Source organism: Pocillopora verrucosa, chromosome 3 (genome assembly GCF_036669915.1).
Source record: "Pocillopora verrucosa isolate sample1 chromosome 3, ASM3666991v2, whole genome shotgun sequence".
Taxonomy (NCBI): Eukaryota; Metazoa; Cnidaria; class Anthozoa; order Scleractinia; family Pocilloporidae; genus Pocillopora; species Pocillopora verrucosa.
This window is the reverse complement of record NC_089314.1, coordinates 30,353,103-30,373,066: the sequence shown is the minus strand read 5'-3', so window position 1 is coordinate 30,373,066 and position 19,964 is coordinate 30,353,103. Positions and strand designations below refer to the sequence as shown.

At 37.1% G+C, this 19,964-nt stretch overlaps 4 protein-coding genes across 4 annotated transcripts; 1 reads left to right on the top strand and 3 right to left on the bottom strand.

Annotated features, from left to right (window-relative positions):
* Nucleotides 1–33: 33 nt before the first annotated feature.
* Nucleotides 34–5,799, top strand: LOC131799303 (leucine-rich repeat-containing protein 69). Its single transcript, XM_059117018.2, has 10 exons — nucleotides 34–211; nucleotides 468–594; nucleotides 702–774; nucleotides 1,322–1,438; nucleotides 1,736–1,814; nucleotides 2,182–2,253; nucleotides 2,693–2,794; nucleotides 3,079–3,119; nucleotides 3,426–3,564; nucleotides 4,462–5,799. Exons 1-10 carry the CDS (start codon nucleotides 35–37, stop codon nucleotides 4,576–4,578), a joined length of 1,044 nt encoding a protein of 347 aa, XP_058973001.1. The 5' UTR covers nucleotide 34; the 3' UTR covers nucleotides 4,579–5,799.
* Nucleotides 5,800–6,402: 603 nt separating this feature from the next.
* Nucleotides 6,403–7,395, bottom strand: LOC131799289 (adenosine receptor A3-like). Its single transcript, XM_059117003.2, has one exon. It carries the CDS (start codon nucleotides 7,393–7,395, stop codon nucleotides 6,403–6,405), a length of 993 nt encoding a protein of 330 aa, XP_058972986.2.
* Nucleotides 7,396–13,803: 6,408 nt separating this feature from the next.
* On the bottom strand, nucleotides 13,804–15,407 carry LOC131799311 (NADH dehydrogenase [ubiquinone] 1 beta subcomplex subunit 9). The gene is made up of 3 exons (XM_059117027.2): nucleotides 15,145–15,407; nucleotides 14,929–14,984; nucleotides 13,804–14,103 (listed from the first exon to the last, which is right to left on the bottom strand). Exons 1-3 carry the CDS (start codon nucleotides 15,392–15,394, stop codon nucleotides 14,032–14,034), a joined length of 378 nt encoding a protein of 125 aa, XP_058973010.1. The 5' UTR covers nucleotides 15,395–15,407; the 3' UTR covers nucleotides 13,804–14,031.
* A 526-nt stretch (nucleotides 15,408–15,933) lies between these two features.
* LOC131799302 (uncharacterized) lies at nucleotides 15,934–19,264 on the bottom strand. Its single transcript, XM_059117017.2, has 4 exons — nucleotides 19,120–19,264; nucleotides 18,947–19,007; nucleotides 17,581–17,996; nucleotides 15,934–16,749 (listed from the first exon to the last, which is right to left on the bottom strand). The coding sequence occupies exons 1-4, from the start codon at nucleotides 19,149–19,151 to the stop codon at nucleotides 16,413–16,415; spliced, it is 846 nt and encodes a 281-aa protein (XP_058973000.2). The 5' UTR covers nucleotides 19,152–19,264; the 3' UTR covers nucleotides 15,934–16,412.
* Between the last annotated feature and the right edge of the window lie 700 nt (nucleotides 19,265–19,964).

The following is a 19,964-nucleotide window of genomic DNA, read 5'->3' as shown; positions in this document are numbered from 1 at the left end:
ACGAGCCCGCGAGCATTGCTAACATGGATACAAAATGGCGGACAGAATTTTATTGAACGCGACCAAAGGAAAACCTAAGTCCCTCAGCATTTGTAACAAGAACTTACGGAACGTTCCACCAATAATTGGAAAAATAACTTCCCTTAAAACCGTAGACCTGAAAAACAATACCTTAACGGACCTTCCAGATGAATTTTCTTCTCTCAAACAGGTGACATCTTTACCAAGTCTTGCATGTTTACGTTTAAATTCAACTGAATACGATAAGCTAAAAGTTCGCGAAAACAAAAAAACTCTTCATTATTGTAGCAAGATAAAGGTTTTGAGGTAGAGAACTGAATACCAAGCATTGTTCGTAGCACCATTGTCAACCTGAGTTATATGTAAGAAGATTGAAGTTTAAGTTTTGAATTCTTGTTCTGAAGTTACATACTTACAGCCGGTTTGTTTACGATTCGTTTCCTTAGCTCGAATCCTTAAACCTTGGGAACAACAAGTTAGAAGCTCTTCCAGAAGTCCTCTCTTTTTTAGCTGGCTTGCAGAAGCTACATTTGTTTAATAACAAGTTAAGAGAACTCAATTCTGTTGTCCTCAGTAAGTACTCTAAATACAAGCCGATAAATAAACATGAACATTTAAAGCAACGTCATATTAATTATATTTTTCGGAATTATACCAATTATTTCATGGAATCTTTTCAGGTGGGCTCCAAAAACTCACTTTTTTAAATCTGAATGGAAATCAGCTGAAAACATTGCCAAGTGAAATAAACAGGTATAAAATTAATTTGTTTCATATTCTCTTTTCTCAATAATTACTTCAGTCAATATTTTCCCTCATCAACTACTAATTGATGATTGATTAAATTTTAAACTTGGTGGCCAAAAAAATTCAACAGTGTTACCCACATTTGAGAACAAAAGTAGTTTTTTCAAGATGTGCTTGAAGTCAATGGTTGTTAGCAATCAAAGTTCATTCAAAATCATGCAGCATTTTATGACATTGTGATCGCCCTGTTAACTCCAAAGATTTGAAATTTCAATTATCCCCATTAGCTGCTGCACATTTCCTTAAAAATTAGTTGCCAGAGTTTGGTGGTGGATCAAGGTAACTATTTCTACCTGATTAGTTTGAGTATTCTCATCACTGCTTTTCTGGATAATGTAATAATCACATCTGGGAGTTAAGGGGTTAAATGGGCTCATCATGTTAGCTTCAACAATGTTGAAGGACTATTTGCACCAACATTTTGAATTTGTTGTTGATTTTATTCATTTGTTTTCTTCATTTGTTACTATTTTATTTTTTTCACAAATCTCAGGTTGGTGTCGTTACAGTTTCTCAGTGTAGATCACAATGAGCTACTCAGTGTTCCTACAGAGATTTGTCACTTGATCAACCTCACAGAACTACATCTTGCTGATAATCAGATATCAAGGTACATTATATACCATCTTTGTTTTTGGTTCTAAAGAAATTAATTCCTTTTTTTTCTACTTTGTTTTCCATTATTTATCATTGTAAGTGTCTCTCACATGGGGAAAATTGTGTGGGATAACAATTCCAAAAAGGCGTCTGTACTCACAGCCCACTTCATAGAGTAGATTTATTAATTGAGTGAGCTTTTTGTAAGCTGCAGTTTTCAAATGAGCTCATTGATCACCATGTGAACCTAGGTCTAGTTAAGTCTAGTGAATCTAAGTCTAATGTAGTTCTCGTGTTTTCTCCAACTTAGTCTTCCAGAAGACATGGCGTTTCTTAGGAATCTTACAAAACTCTATGTGTACAAAAACTTTATTGAAGAGTTGCCAGAGGTTTGTTAGTTACTTGACTGACCATTAGAACTAATGATTTGTTATAAAATGTTAATGTCTTACTACCAAGGACCCTTGTTGTACAGCATGCTACATTTATTGTTTTGTTTATTTGTACAAAACTAGCTGGTAGAATTCTTGAATTATTTTCAAAAGTAAAAATTTTGATAGTCCATATACTTTTAAGTTATTAAACAAACCATCCCAATTTTGTTTCAGTTTCAGCTGAGTAGGGTATCTTAAGTTTATTCATTGAGCATTTTTTTAGCTTTCAGTTGATATCACCCTTCTACTCTCAAGCCAGCTGTAGAACATGTTTGTACTGTAGGTTATGTGAAAAATGGTCAGCATTTGTGTATTTTGACAGGGTTTATCAAAGTGTACCCAGCTCAGAGTACTGGATGTGTCTGCCAATAGACTTAGAATATTCCCAGCTGAGGTTTGATAAAAGCTCTCCTTTTGTTTTGCCTAACCTGTATACCATATGTATGAAAACCTTTGAATCTCTCTATGATTGATCCAGAAATGTCATGCAGTCCTTCTAACCAATCAGACCGATTGTGACTAATAGTCACTCCTGTTTACACATGCGTTGAGTTGTTTCCGGCTTCCTGTGGTCAATAATTTTCCTTGTTCTGTTTGGCCATTGCCTTTTGCCCATTGCCTTTTGCCCATTGCCCATCACCTTAGTATTGGTTTATGGGGTTATGACAACTTATTAAAATACAGTCTATCAGATTTATTTAAAGCATTGATCTTTTATTTTGTGGAATTTGACATGATGTCAAAAGCTACAAAAGTTGTTCACTGTTCAGTAATTTTACTTCATGCATCTTAATTGCATTGTCAAAGCAAATTGTTTTATTTTACTATTTTAGTTGGCGCATCTTCCCCTTAAGGAACTTTATTGTGAAGAAAACAATCTTTTGCAACATATTCCCGTTCACTCTCAACAAGAAGATGAAGTTTTGACACTGAAGGTGAATAAATTAAATTTTAGATTAAATATGTAGTAGTAAACTGTTCTTTTAGCCAGAAAAAGTTTAAATCTGCCCGTCTTGTCGTTTGCAAACTAAAGAACGTAATGAATTGAATTGACTCATACTCATACTTGCATACTTGCCTTTTTACCGAAAATTGTTTTTCCAGACTTATTCCGAAAAAAACAAGCATTAAGAAAGCACGATCATTCTAACATATCATTTGGTAAACACGGTAGAATAATTGAAGTGACCCTAACATTGATTTATTTGTTACTTAATAGGAGATTACAGCTCGCTCAGTGTTGAAGGATCTCAAAAATGGGTAAGTCAATCCACCTGTTGATTTCGTTGGGAAATATTTAGGTCAATGATATAGATAGATAAACAAAAAAATATTTAATATTTTTGACCTTGGAGGTAAAGAGGAAAAAGATTTTCAATTATTTTCAAAATGTGAAACAAAGAATACAAATCTGAGCTTTAGTAATTGTACTATCTAATCAGCTTTAGAGAACTCGTGCACGATTCCTCGCTGGCCGGAGTTGAAAAAGCTTGAATTCAGATCATCGTTGTTGCCTCCATTTTTAATTTTTCCTCAAAGTCTCTGTTTCGTTCCATTTTATCGCAGGCGATCGTTTGTAAAGCGTGCAATACGCCATTACCCAAAGGTACAGGAGATGTTACAATACGCCAGTGAATGTGCAGTGTGTGGACAATCTTTCCTTAATACTTGGCTGGAGTGTGTACACTTTGTGGATGCCCATAAAGTACGTCACAATATTCTATAATTTTTCACCTTGAATGTTAGTCGTTTGCACAGTTGTTGAAAGTGCGAAGTTAATGAAACCGGCCCAAAAACACCGCGAGTCAAAACAATATTCCCCGTCCTTATTTCCCGTTCCTTATTTTCCGCTCTCTTTTTTCTGTTCCTCGTTTTTCTTTTGCATTTACCGTTTCCCGTTTCCGTTTCCGTTCTCCGTTCCACACTTTATGAACATGCATCCACTGTTGGGAGTTCAAGGCATTAAAGAATTAATTTGAACGCGGAAAACTTGAAACACTCAGTCGAATTCTTGTTTTTTCTGTATCATCGATTCTGCTCTTGTATTTGTAGCTTAACAATATACATGAAAAAGTTACGTGCTTCTCATTGGCTGAAAGCGAGCGCATTTTTCGTGTAACACGATTGCAAAGTTGTTACACGTGTGCAAATCGCAAGTAGCGTTCGCGCTTTCAAAACTTCGTCTGTATTTACTCTCTGTGATGCTTTGGTCATGTCAATTATTAATAAGTGATAACATGTTTTCTGGTGCAATTGGTGTAACTAAGCACTTGAAATTTTTCAAAGACCACAAACTGCACTCACCCTACGGACTCGTGAAATTTTGTTGACTTTGAAAAATTTTCTTCTGCTTATTAACACCAAATTGTACTCGAAATCATGTTACTACCTATACTAAATTTAATTTTTGGCTCGAAATATAAATTTCATTGCAGGCTCGAAGAGTGGTAGATTGAAAAAGCGAAACCATTTCAATTCAAAAGCCCAGTCAATCACCCTTTAACCTCATCAAATAAGCTTGTCACGACTTCACAAACACTATTTTATTAAAGTTGGGTGGAAATTCAATTCTTTTCAATTTGGATTTCTGTGTTCTTTTCAGATTCTACGAACAAGAACAAAGACAGGAATCATTCCAGTACGAGGACTGTTATGTTCTTACAAATGTTTCAATTCCGAAGGACATGATTATTATGGGATTGCTTATGTTGACACTTGAGGATACACTTGGAGACATCAAAGGTCGTGTAACACGACGATATATTTGTGAATATGACTTCCAAAAAGCATCTGCCTCCCCCCCTGAAAATATCAGCGTTACATTCTTCGAACGCTTCAATAGAGATTTGATTTTGAGGGTTTTACGAAAATTCGTCCTCATCTTAACGTTAACTTAAAAGTAACATGTACGAAGAACATTCCTTGCGTTTTCCCATCCTTTCTCAAGGCGACCTTCTTTTACTTTAATCAAACTATTCAATCAAACTATTTTGAACGCCCGCCATCCTCTTTCGCTCAGCTGAACCTTGGCAGATTTATTTCGCTTAATCCCTGATACCCCCTCCCCCCTCCCCCCTCCCCCCAGCCCAAGAACATAATTTTTTCACTTGATATAAACAAAAATCAAGAGGTAAATCATGTTCAAATTTCCCTTAACCCTTCTCCCCTCCCCCCCCCCCCTCCTTCTTTGTACATCTCCCTTACAAGAGAAATTTCATTTTCAAAAACTCGAGGTGAGGGGCGAGAGTGGTAACAGACTAGGGAGGCTAAAAAACGTGCCTGGATGGCCGAGAACAAGGAGCAGAGTGACTTCGAACAACAATATTAACCGTTCGAATCCGTTGAATTTAATTAGCTCAGACCTTGTTTATTAAATCCTTTATTAAACTAGGTTGTTCCGTCGTCAAGATGTATCACTTACGTTCGACACAAGCAGTTGTTGGATGAGCATCAGACATTCGTACACAACTTGCTTCTTTTTTAGATAACGTTTTTGTTGGAAAATCTTGCCCAACGGATTGAAGATTGCTAATTTTTTTTTTTTTTTGGGGGGGGGGGAATGTTTCCGTTCGAAAGAATCCTGTTGGGAGATTTTTTTTGCGATTTTCTCTTCAAGAAAGAGAATATTGACTAGGAAGGGAACGTGCAATTTACAATTTTTATTACTTTTTTAGTTGTACAGAGGTAAGCTACACGTATGGTAAATGGACATTTTTGATGGGTCTACACGCAAGTACAATGCGCAAAATCCACAAACATTAAAAAACCGCAAAATTTCATTCTTAAAATGACAAAATTTTGTCTCGGAGCTTTTTGATTCTTGGTGGAATCCTCGGAGTACAATTTATCTCCCTACAAGTTTTCACACTTTTTTTTGCACTAGTACGTCCATTAAAGTGCTGTTCCAAATACTGCAAAAGCTGCGTTTTTCGTATTCTACATCTGCGACTGATACCTTTGGTTAATAAAAAAGGCAACTTTACAAAGATTATTCTATGGAAAGAGCGCACGAACGATTTTTATTTACGAGTTGCCATGTTTTTATTTCGTACATAATGAGATTTACATTGTGAAGTACGAAGCGAACGACTGTGAAAATAGATCATTCATCCAATTAGAGACACGAACGACAATACTTCACAGTGTAAATCTCAGGGCGTAGGAAATAAAAAGGCTTTCAGCTGGTTCTTAATAGTAAGGGCAGTAAAGTGTTTATACGTCACGCGTGATAAAGCCTACAATTAATCTGTGACGCGTTAATTTCACAGAAAGCAAGGTAAAGTGAGATTTGAAGTTTTCCCTTTTAAATTTATGACGCGTGAAATACTGTTCAAAGTACACGTGACGCGTGAATTTTTCTCATATTCATGCGTGAAACTGAATCAGGACCCCCATTGCTACCCTGTAAGGTTTACAAGTTTTGAAGTGAAACTTAAAGTGTCCCTAGTGGAAATGAATACTTTTGGACGACAATCCTTTCTTTGTACTCTTCACTGTTCTTTATTTCGTCAGGCAAAGACAACTTTCAATGCTTTTTTTAGTTTTATTCCTGGAATCTTTCAGGGAGCATCTCGATGACGGCGTTTCGGATGCTTTTTATCTTCCAGCAGTAAAAAGCGGGATTCACGATCGAATTCATGAACAAAATGCTGTGAGTAATGTTGAAAGCTGCTTTGAAACGGTCGTCGTTGCGCGATTCCACTGCGACCAGCACAATGTTTGTTACAAGATATGGCGAGTAAAACAACACCATTATGATAACCAGGTAGATAACAGTACGAATTGAGGTCTTGTATTTAGCAATGTTGGCCATTTCGGCTGTGTCTTGGCTCTGTTGTCTTGTCGTTTGCCGTGTATCCACCCCTACTTTTGTCTTGTGTCGGTGAATTAGATGTAGCAGCTTAGTGTAGGCGATGATTGTAACTGTTAAACATATCACCATTACTAAGATCATGCAATAAAGAAAACTCATTGGGTAGACAAACAACGGAATGGTTACTAAAATGCCTACTAACCACAGAAGTACCACGACGCGCGTGGTAATCGGAATGGTAACCACAATGCGGTAACGCACGCTTAATGCGAGTGCTAAGAGCCTGTCGATACTAATAGCAGTTAGTGTAAGAAGAGAAACTGCACATAAAAGTGAAGCCAAGGTCTTGCTGGCGAGCGACGCGATGCAGTGAACTGGAATATTCTCGTGTAGAGCGGCGATTTTGTGCGCGGCAAAGACGGGCTGCACCAAACAACCCACGCCAAAGTCATTCAAAGCTAAATTGCTGAGTAGTAAATTTGAAGGGTTGTGTAATTGGGATTTTCTCCATACTGCTAATATGACCAAAATGTTTAGTATACTTGCTGGCAATGCACAAACAGAGTTTAGAACAATGCTCAAGATGTAGGTAATGTAGAACTTGTCAATGGCGCTTCGACTAAAATCCACGTAAAGACAATTCATAGTAAATTTAGAATGGTTTGAATTAACCCAATTCGCAGTAACGTTATGGTCGATTGATGACTGATTAAATCCTTCCATTTTTAAGCTATAGTCATATGGAAGAGAACGATGTTTTGAAGCGGGCGAAATGTCCCGACAGAATATTACGCCAAAGCCGAACTTTCTTAGCCACTTGCCTGAATTTGGGACTCTAGTCTTTTGTAGAATACACTACTTTTTCCAAACACTGGAAAAGCCTTTCAACGCTTCAGCTTGGATTAGATGAATGAATCCCGAACAACTAATGAAGAGATCTCAGTTTCTCCTTTCACCTCCTACTATTTGTTCAGCTTTACGGGAATACACGGATAAATTATATCCGCGGCGATTAGGCGAAAATCTTCCTTTCAATGAAATTAGTTCTGCACTTTTTATCGCCTTCTGATGAACAAACGAAACGACTGAAATCCAAATTAACCCAAACTTCAAAAGGAGAATAATAACTTATCGATACAGATCGTTTAAAATTCGTCAACAAGTTTTCATTTCCATACAATAATGATATCGATGAACATTCCGCATTCAATTTGCACAGGTTTGTTAGCTGAAATGTTTCCTTCGAATATCGCCTCAGACAAAACAGTGTTTATTTTGTGTTAGTTCTTGCCCGTCTCCATTGATACACCTGTTCACTATGTTTTTGTTCGTTTTCTTTTTTGATACGAAAACAATTCATTTCAGTTGTATTTACATTGACTAACCCTTTTCATTTAGTTTTAGAAAAGAGTGGCTCAACATCATTAGCAAGAGTTCTAGGCAACAAACCAAAGAAAAAAATATTCCAAAAATCAGCTTGCAATTTACAAAATGGCCTCTCTGCTTAACTAAACGAAATAAATGCTTAGAAACTCTAAATGCCTGAGAACACTGTACGATACATTTTCCTATTCGTCACCTAAGAAAGATTATTATTTCTACAAAGCGATCAGAAAATCTTTAATTGACAAAAATAAGTTTTGAATGGTCAGCGCGTTTGCAAAGTTTCTTTGGTCGAGAGCTCCATTTATCAACTTTGTTAAACGGATTGGAGGGGTGGGTAGTGGTGACAAGTCTACTCAGTGGTCCCTCGTGAGCAAATTCCTCCTTTGTGTATTCGTAGGACGGATATGATCTACCGAAAAAAAAAGAGATTCAAAGGTAAGAGAAAATTGCAAGAGCAAGATTTTCCATTGGGTCACGAAAATAAACGGTAGACACTTAATAACATTTACTCTCCCTGGCTCTGTACATGTGATATATTCTCTTCTTTTTGACTGGTTCTCGTTATGAAAAGAAAGCGCATACAGTGTATCAACACACACTTGGAAGAGGAAGTGTAAAAACTGATCTAACATTAGTGACCAGGCGGCACACTAAAAACCACAGAGCGCGGCTGAAAAAAAACCTGGCCACATTGGCGCAAGAGCATCATTTGAGTCAAGAAATAATTTTTCATAAAGCGTGCGGAGTCGATTTTTTTGCTGGTTCAAAACGATGTTTAAGAGCTCAGTTAAGTTTATAAAACCTTAAAAAGCGGTCAGTGTCGTTATTTCCGGCATCCATACGGCGGAGAAATGATTAATATATGGTTTCCCGAGCATAATTCTTATTCGAGGTATTCGATGTTAATTTTAGTCATTTACGCCTTACCTGTAAGTTAACTTAGAAAAGTTTACAAAAACCTCATCCCAGGATCCCTGAGGAGGTCTGGGTTCCTCTGGATATCGGCTGATGTAGCCTCCGTACCCTGGAGTGGGTCTGGTGCTGAATTGCAAGCAATGAATGTTAAGTATGAAATATCACCGTATATGACACGCACGAAAGACGTAGTTTCTCTTAGTGAAAGAAAGAAAGAAAGGTCCGAGGTTTCCCCAAAAGTGGAGATAAGGAAGAGCAAGGGGGGGGAAGGGGGAGGAGAAAAGGGATCTCTCTCCGGAACCCATCCTTGATCCTGGATAAAGGATCTGCGAGAGTTTTCAGCTCGCGCCTCCCTTGTGGGGAGGACCGTGCATAAGTTATTTCCATATCTGGACTTGACCACGTGCGAGAATTGTGAGAACGAGAAACTGTTTGTGAGAGAGAAGAAACTGTTTGTGAGAGAGAAGAAACCAGTTGTTTACAGTGAGGTTAAAACGAAGAAAAACACAACGCATCATCTCATCATCATCAGCATGGACGTGTCAAGGATCAGAACTAAAAAAGTTGATGATTGGGCATTAAAAAAATCGATTATTAGCAATGACGATCACGAGAAATTGCTATTGGCAGAAACGTGGGAAGATATTGGGAATGAATTGCTACGCGTGGTTGAAGCTTTTTCTTAAGAGGCTTAACAGTTGATAGGTGGTTGTTAGCATCACACTTCAGCTACTCAAGGGACCAAAGAACGCACCACGCGCAGCAATTCATTCCCAATCCTCTCACGTTTCTGCAATTAGCTCACGGACTTCTCACTTTTGCATCAAAGCAAAAATTGGATCAAGTTATTTTTCACAGTCAACTTACAATTTTATATTTCTTTCTTCTCCACCTTCCGGTAATTTTGGCATTCCTACCGTTTGTTCTGCTGCTTGAATTGTCTTGATTTGTTCTTTCTCCCTCTCTTCTGATCTAGGAGAGAATATCAAAACTTCATGGTAAGGTTCAAAGTTTTTGAGCTCAGTCGTGGTTGGGGAAAGATGACTGTTCATTTTTCTCGACACCAAGACTCTCATGAAGAATCTAAAGAATTTCGGATTTATTTCTTCAGGCATAAAAACATGCCTCTAACTCTGGTCTTACGGATAATTTTTGATTGACTCTTTTTCGTTGTTAATTAGGAGCTGAAAATGGTTTTGCTTTACTTCGTTCGGCGACCACACTTTAAGGGTATGGAAAACTTTCTTAACCAATTAATCAAGAAACCAAAATCAAGTGCTTTCCAATTTCCTGAGCAGTCTGCTCGATCTTATTCTGAGTTCTTGGCTCCTTTTCAGTCTTCTTTCTTTTGATTTGTCGTTGTGATTATTATGGTTTGGATATTTATAGATAAAGGCCACTCTTCAGTTCTCCTTCTCTTAGACCTCTCTAGACCATTAATTCCTCTCATTTACACAACCTGCTGTTTCCGTACCTAACAGTTGACGCTGATATGGCGGGAAATAAGCTGTCGGACTCGTATTGATGAAACTGATTGGGTCTTGTTTGGACTTGGTCCCAGACACACGCAACTTTTTGCCATATTTCGGGCCTAGGCTCGTATCTAACAGCTCGATATCTCACCAGATCTGCATTTTTCTCGTGTTCAGGCAAAGTGACTGCTTCGTTTTTACGCGCTGGAAGTTCCTCGTCTCCAACGAAGGCTCTGTCGGAACTCTTGCGAAAAGCAAGATGAACAATTAAACGAACGATAACTGTTAGACCTCGTCAGCGAGAGTTTGTCTTTAAAGTCCTTTAAAAACCCGATCATGTGGAAGATGATTTGCAGCTTTTGGGAAGGAAACAGGTCGGTCGTTAAAGAACGCTTACAGTTCCACTAAATCATTTCTAATAAGCTTCGGGAAAGGTGCCTGTTGATCTTACAACTGTCGGTTTTTGACACGTTTCCACACTAATAGAGCACCAATAGAGCAGCTGCACTGACTAAACTCGTTTTTCTCTGTCTTCACTCATTAGTCCCTATTTATTTTTTATTATGTTTTATAAGAATTTCCAACATTTACAATAACATCATAAGGCAAAGTATGAGGCTATCCCTACCAAACGTTTGACAGAATTTTGGGAAAAGGACCTTTCTTTTCTCTGGTACAAAATGTTTAACAAACTCTTAATAAAATTGTGAAGAGTGAAAAGATTCAGACAATCTGCCGCCGAGCAAGACATTTCTTTTTATCATGACTTTGGTTCTTAATTGTATTTTAGGCTTTAAAAGTGATTTTGCGTTGTACTTTTTAGGCTCTTAACGTAATTCTTAAATTCTATTATTGTATTTTTATTAGGCTCTTTGAATGTAATAGGTTATGAAAATTCTTAATGTAAATTAATTTTTTTAAGATACAGGGCCCCTATGGAGACCTGCCTTGGAGCCGAATGGGCTACCCTGTATAAATAAATTTTTACTTACTTATCCACCAGTAAGCGACCAGAGTATTGGTACTACTCTGCGATTTATAACAATTCATAAAGCCGCGATGCTCATAGTAAGAAGTGGCTAGCTGCCATGAAAGTTCCCTACAATAAAGGGGCTTCTCAAACCATTCTTTTTGACCCCTGCCATTGAATATTAGCTTGCCCCTCTTCTCCCTCGCCTTTCCTTGATTGAATTACAGTTCTCATCGAGACTCTCAAACCTCAACTCACCGTTTCACGTAAAACCTGGAGCTCCTTCTCGCTTTTGCTCTCTATCTCTATAGGCGGAAACGTCCCGCTTGACTCCTCTGTAGATAATTCATTCTTTTTGTTCTCTTCTAATCCCCTGATGTTTCCGATTCCAAGAGCAGGTGGCCTACTTATCACCGAGGAAGGTCGGCGCGGTCCAATTGGTAGATTATACGGAAATAATCGGGGTGGAAGTTTCGCATTTTCTGTAACGAGACTAGGGATGGTTTGATACCTAACAGGCACCTGTGGACAACGCCTTATTAGGAGCCAGTTTACATTATTCAGTGAAACGGCATCTAATTTTTCAGCCATTGCTAATTCGTGCTCATGAACTTCAACACCGACCTCAGAAATTTTCCTAAGCCGTGCGCAAGCGTGTATTATGACGTCATATTTACGACAGATTAATCAACTGATTATTCTGCGCGTGTTTAGCCCTCTCTGAATTCGACCAGAAGCTTCCAACCCTTTCCAGGTCTTAAGCTTCTGATTCGATACAATCGATATAAGCCAAAATACTTTTGTCGTTCACTTCTCGCCTAAGAAGAATTAAATGATTCCAACTGACAATAGCTACTGACTTGATGGCTTTCATTTGTCCTGTGTTGGGAACAAAGACCCACTGTCATAATTACTTTTTGTCACATACCTAGACTTTCACTCAACAAAACTAGCACTGTGATTAGTTGATTCTTAGTCACGTGCCCTAATCAAATTCAAATGTACCCTATGATTATTTAAGGTAAAGTCTAAATATATAACAAAGCTCTTAATGTATGGTCCCTCGGGAAACTAGCTAGTTTTGTTTTCCCTCGGAAACATACATTAAGTGTACTTTGTCTCTTTAATGCACGTATTTCAGCCCTTTTACCTTACTGGTCAGTCTTAATTTCTGAAAAGGACTGTTGGTGGTGATGGTGACTATCGTTTTGAGATATCATTTGGTTTTATTAACGGAGCTGATGATGTAAATTTGCCACCGTAGTTTTTGAGGCTGACGTGTCGAACGTTAAATTCGCCCTTCGTCAGAGAGAATGCAGTCCCCACAATTTCGTTAAAAACATACCCCTTTTTTCATTTATCGTTTTAAAAGCCTGAATGGCTTTTGTTATCACAGACAAGTGAGATGAAATAAAAAGACGCAACTATCGTCAAAGCGCGGAAAAACGCGCGTGATCAGTGAGAGTGGCGCAAGTTGTCTAGACAATTCGCACACCGTGAAAACTATAGAAATCCCAAATGACGTTCAAGTTAATCAGATTGATCGGAGTGTCCGTTGGTAATAGAGCACATAATCTGACAGCAAACAGGAGTTAACATGTATGAGTCGGGAAAGAAGATTTTCAAGCACAAAATGGTTGATGGTAGGTCTGGGTGAGATTTACTCTGGACCGGCCCTTCATTTCCAGGAACCGGTAGAATAAATGGCACGCAAGGCTGGTTATTAGACTTCTTAAGGTGTCAATTATCCAGGTATATTACTCTCTTCAAACTTGATTTGTCATGCACCACATCAACAATTTACACTTTGTTTTGTCAAGTTTAGGAATTTTCTGGCTATATGGCAAAAATATCTTCATGATAATTCTCATCATTACATTAGACTTACTACAAAAAATATGATAGGTGAAGAGCATTCAGTCAATATATAGTAGTATGTGAAGATGAGATAATGCAATATCTGCAGCGGATATTGCATTAATCATGTTGAGTTAAAAGTCTGCCTAGTTTCCAAGCCCCTAATTCACAAAGAGTTCTTATATTTTTCAAACTCAGAGAAAATTGTCCTCTATTGTAGATTGTTAAAAAAATAGATAATAAAACAATTCATAAATTTGGTTTTTCCACTGGATATAATTTATCAAACCCAGTGTCTGTGTTCCCTGCCTTACCGTTCCATTTCGGCAGATAATTCAGACATTGGTTTTGATAATTCATGATATCATGTTCAACAGTTATTGCTTATTGTGCTTAACCTCCTTCCACATAAGGAACGAGTGGTTTTTTTTATTTCACTTTAAATATGTGGGCCCTCACTAAACTTTTCACATGGTCCCTTGATAACTTCATCTACTTGGGCCAAAAAAAAAACAACATTTCTTTCATATCTCCAAAGTTAAAGAAAAAATCCTTTAATGAGAGCCTCAACAATCTTCACATAAAAATTTACACTGCTTTTATTCATTTAACATCATCCCTTGCTGGAGAAAATGGCTTTCAATTGACATCATGGTGTTGTGAAAAAAGGATGAAAGGACTCAAATATGATAATGAACTGAACATACTCCAGTACATTTTGCAAATGAAAAGCAGCTTTTTACAGAAAAGTATTTCCATCTATACTTTCTCATTTGCCCATTCAGTCATCTCTTTGTACCATTCTTCTTCCCAGGGAAGCATATGAAGCATCTACATGTTGATAGGAAAATATTGCAAGAGTCACACTACTGTTAATAATCTAACCAAACTATTGTATCTTTTGTCATCTGTGTCTTAACACTTTTGCTGATTTCAACCATTCTTCTGCCTTCAAACGTTACTGACACCTATCTTCTTTGTTCTTTTTTCGTCAAAAACCAAATTTTTGCTTCACAATGCCAGGGCTGAGAAAAACAGATTCTGCATTACCACTTTTAAGGTGTCAAACTACTAGTTTCCTCGGTATTTCAAATTCATATTATAGTCAAATTATCCTTGACTTTCCTCTGCAAAGACAGTCTTTATACGCAGTTCAAAGTTTTCCCCTTTTTCCATGTGTTGCAATTTACAAGTATGATGATGAGTTTGGAATCAAGGGAATGTGGGTCATACCAAAAGATATAATTTGATCACAAAATACATTTATTTATTTAGCAGAAAACAGACTGAAGAGTGCAAAGGTTAGATGGTTTCTGGAGAGCAAAGTTAATTTTGATTTAGGGCAGGTAACTCAAATCTCGTGTAATGAGAGTGGGAAGAATCTGTCATAAATAATTTGCAGTAAACTGGCTAGTTTAAAAGAAAAAAAACCAGTACAGTGTTTTGGCATTTAACCAAGAGGTTAACAACTCTGTTGTCTAAGAACGAAGAGTTCATCAAATGGTACGTAATACTTTTAAGGTCCTTTAAACATGCAAAACTTAAGCTTGGTCAGTGAAGGTCATCAAGTGTCTCCGTGCATTACAAGAACATCAAAAGATTTTATGAAACAGTTATCCTCTACATTCCAAAGAACAAATCTTACAGAACACTTACATGAGGAGGAGGGGGTATGTTTCTTTCCCACTTGCTGCCATCAGGGCTGTCCGGGTCTATAAGGGATAACTCATCATCTCAATATTATCAACAAACTATGATCAACTTTGAACAAGCTTCAGAGTTCAAAACTTAAATTTTCTATATAGTTTGATGAAAAACTTTCCACAGATATAATCCACTTAAGAACAGAAAGGTAAAAGTCACTGTACTTACGAACATAAGGGAATGGATGTTTATGTTTCTCAAATTCACGTTCGGCCGCCTCCAGAATCTTGTGAATCACCCTCCTATCTTTCTCGTGTTTGTGAGCATCGAATCTCTCTCTCAATTTAACTGCCTCTTGTCTCCATGTCTGTCTGTCTATGACCCAATCTAGCAAATGCCTTAAACTGTTTCTGTACAAGCGCATCACACGCTGTTGATGTGTGATGCCCTTCACCAGATGAGATGGGACGTACGCCATGTTGGATATTGACGAACGAATAAAATGTACTTCGTTCCCAGCAGTCCCTCCGTCACCCACTAAACAGGCATGCAATGCATACAAAATAAAGTAATGCTGTTCGAGAAATAACCTGGAACTTGAAATGGGTTCAAGACTCTCTTTGCGAGACAACATCGGTAATGAGCTAAAAATTTTAAGAAGAGAACAAAAAGGAATAGTTTTGGAACTCAGGGAAAGTCTTATGCTGAAAAGCTGATGCAAAGATTAGACAACCAGAAGACATATCACTCACAGTGAAAGTTGGTACTATTCTCTGGAATGTTATTGTACAATATCTCAAAATATTTATGTAAAAGTTATTAATTGAGACCCTCTCACTCCACCATCGACCCCATCCTAAGAATACTTCAAGTTTCTCACTGAGTTGACATCAATTGCCTGCCTGTAGCCATTCTTTGAGATGTCAGTGTGGCGTGACATTCCAAAAGAATGCTTACCACGAAGATAAGGCATGGATAGAATGGCACAAAATGATAATGCAATCAAACATCGTTTATTTCAAATTTTGTCTGTAAATGACTCTACAATCACTTTTAATCTCTGTAACAATGGTATTCTATTTTGTTCAACCTATGGCATCTTAATCTATACAAAATAAGATTAAGTGACACGAAAGTTAAAAACCTATGTACACTGTTCAACAGTAAATCAGTTCAAAGGCTTCAAAACTTAAAAAGCCTTAAACAGCTTGCTTATGGTGATGTAGATGAAAAGGGAGTAAAATATTTAATGGTGTTTAATATATTATCTCTCTAGACTCTGAATATAGATATACACACAGATAACTTAACAAATAAAACTATCTTTACAAAATTATTTCATGGCTTAATTGCAATCATCACACAAGCTTAAATCAACATTTACTAAGATTCAAGTTTTGCACGGAAGTAAAAAAAAAAAAAAATTCTACACAGACTATAGAACATTTTGAGCTAGATCCACTGTAATCAGAAGCTTACCAATTTCTTGCAAATTATTATGTAAAATAATGATCACTCATAAGAATTGGGCAGTCATTAAACTCTACATCAAAATCGTAAAATAATTCCACAAGCTGTGGTTCTGGTCTTGGCCCACCAGTGAAGCCACACTCTTCAAGAGTCTTATGACGATCTAACTGTATTCGTTTGCCTTCTTTTGAGGTGCAGTATATTACAACCTTCCTAGTTGTTCCTCCAAATCGTTCATTGATTATTGATTCCACAGAATAAACTGGTATGTGAGCATGGACAAATATCTGGAAATGTCCAGGATATGATTTCATCTGTGGCAAGTTGGCAAATGTCAGGAGTTGAAGTTCCATGCTTATAAACCTGTCGCAAAAAAATCACCAGTTAATTCACAAACCAATATTCTGAATACAGTGTTCCCCTTTTCAGACAGTAACATTTACCATCTGTAGTACCTCTCATTATCATTTTAAATTGCTTGGAATTCTTGAAAATTCAACATGACTGCTACTACCAGTAAGAAAATTTCTTTCAACCTGTCATGCTTAAAATGAAGGTAAAAACTAGAAATAAGATGTATAAATAAGTTGAAATGTAATCCAAACTTCAAGTGTGCTCTATGTCAAGGATGTCAATAATTGTTGAAAATAATCACATTCCAGTGGCTACAAACTATAAATTGTTATTCCTCATTAGTAACTGTGTGTCATTTTGGGGAAATAATTTTCGGAGTGATTGTGTGTATAGTTCAGTGATTATGAACATAGAAACAACATGTAGCAAATTTACAGATTTGCCTATTGGTAATTTCTTTAAATTTTCAGTGATAACCTCCCTTTCATTCATATTCTAACAACTTGCAACTGGAATAATTGACAGGCAATAGTCAAGTAAAAGGTTAAGACGGGAATTTTGGTTGCTTAATCTTATTCCAGTTTCCATAGCACGAAAAAGACTCTCTTCCCCACCCCCCTTCCCCTTGCACTTTGTCATGTTCCCCCAACTGGTACCATCTCTACTTTTGGGAAAGAAAAGAATTGTTAATAGTGAAGTGTCTTGCTCAAGAGCTCAACAGTGACCATAGTCAGGTGTTGAACCATAAGACCTTTCAGTTTGAAGTGCAGAGAGCTATCTATCAGGTCACATTATCCTTGACTACGACATACATTATTGAATACAAATTGTCAGCTCTACCTAGGAAACTTTTCCTTTGAGGGTTTCCATAATCCAAGTTTACAACAGGGGCATTGTTCCAATTCCTCTCTTTCAAATTTCAGAACAGGCAAACCATCATCTTGAACACATTCCTCTTTCTTGTAATATTTTAAACCTTTGGAAAACTCAAGGTAGTCTAGCAAGCCATTGGCATCCCTGTCTAACTTCTTTGCAAGAATGTAAAGCTCTAAGTTATTTGCTGGTGCATTTAAATCTCGCATTCCAGCATAGAATTCCTCATATGACAAGCTACCATCACCATCCACATCAAATCGCCGAAAGAGATCAATAGCTCGTGCATAGTTATCAGTCATCCATTTGTCCATACGAGCTACAAATGCAGAATGAAGATCATCTGCTGCCTCAAAGGCTGCCGCAGCTTTCTCTAGCTTTTCCTGATAGAGAAAATCAAATTGTTAAAGTTTCAATAACTGTAAAAGGGTTCATCCTATAGCATAATGTCTTTGACAGGGTAGATCTGTGAAGACCTGTTGTGTGCGACAAAGACTAGTCTAAACCTTATGTCATAGTAAAGAGTGAGTTTAATGGTACAGTAGCTTGAGAGTCAGAAGTAAAACCTGGTTTTCCAAAACCAACCAACTCCTCTGGTAATAATATTACTCCCTGCACAACATGAGTGCATTAAGCTCTAAAAGATTAGTCAGATTGACTTTGATAAGTAGATGAATACACAATGTATTCAATACTACTCTTCAAGTCAACTAGTCAGGTTTTCCAAAGATCAACCATAATATCATCAACAACAGTTCTAAACAGAGCTATCCCTTCTATTCACTCGCTAAAAGTAATCTTAATGGTGTCATGTCTTTGGTGCTAAGGTCAGGTTCCCTTAAATAGTAAATTAGAGATCGTTTTGGTGCTAGGAAGGCAAAAAAAAATGTTAACATGCATATATGTAAAAACATGTTAAACATGTACAAACAAAAACATAAACAAAATCTAAATAAGAAACATATCACATGTAAATCTTTTATTATATTTATTATATCAATAGGGCAAGCCTGGTCTATATAATAAAACATGTTAGGGTTGTGATGATTAATTTGCTGAATTTGAGTCAATTTGAACAAGAAATCAAATTATGCCTCTCTTCTTTCATGACTGCTCGACTTCGATGTTATGAATCGTTTCTATCCAGGAATGTTTTTTCGCAAGCGACAAAAACTTGACTTTGAAACTAGACAATCTCAATCTAACTAAGAGGTTTTGGTATTCCATCGAAGACAATGATCGATGGGCTAAAAGTTCTCTATATATTGCTAAATTTAAAGACAAGAACAGATTTAAATTGTGTTTTATTGTCTCTTTTTAACGGATTTAATACCTTAGCTAGCTCTTCCTTGGACTTCTTGACCTTCTTCGCTCCTTTCTTTTTTCCCCCAGATCTACAAGCGAAACAAATTCCAATAAATAATAAGACTGTAAGCATCTAAGTTGACTTACTTTTGAACTTGGACTGTGTTAATTTAAAATCGAACGAAATCTTTCCTAGCATACTTAGATTTTCCACTTTTCTTTTTCACAGGCATCTTCTAAGGAGTCACAAGTTGCTAAGTTCAATTAAAAGTTTATCAAAGACTTCGAAAAGTCAAAAAGTTCACTACTATGTCCCTTGGAATCAACCATCACCACAGTAACGACTCATTGGGGACTGCTGCCAAACAAAACACGCGCATGGCTTATTGGACTACATATTTTTCACAGGTCTGAAAACCGCGGGCTCGTGCATAGAGTCAAATCAACTTGAACGAAATCAGTTTGAGTCATTGCCAGTATTCAATTTAACAAACGAAAGTCTTTTTCGAGGGTCTTCGCACTACACACAGGGTTTTTGAATTGTAAACATGCATATCCTTGTGGGTTGGGTTTTTCTTTAAATTTTAGCACTCTCATTGGTCGCTCAATCCAGGTAATCATCCATCAAATATTGTTCCTCGCACGTGATTAGTTTAACTGCGTCCAGTGATCAGATATGTTCCAGTTCAAATTGAGGAATGTCCGATGATATACCTGAAGTAATGTTCAATAATTTTCAAACCTTACATCCAAACCGGTAATCCTTGATTAAAGTTTAATTCAAGATGCTAGGATGTTTTGTTGTCGTTGGAGAAGGAACAGATGAATGAAAAACAAATACGTGTAAGAATAAAAAGAATGGCATTATCTTACGAGCGAGTGTCACAGAATAAATTGCCTTCCCAGATCTACTACAACAGTCGTGAAAGCAAAAAGGCTGCGAGCTCGCTGCGTTTCTCTTAGGAGTTAAAGGTACTGTATAAAGTTTGTACTTTCTCGTTTAAAATGCTGCGAGTGGGCTTAGAATTAAATACTGTCCTATAGCT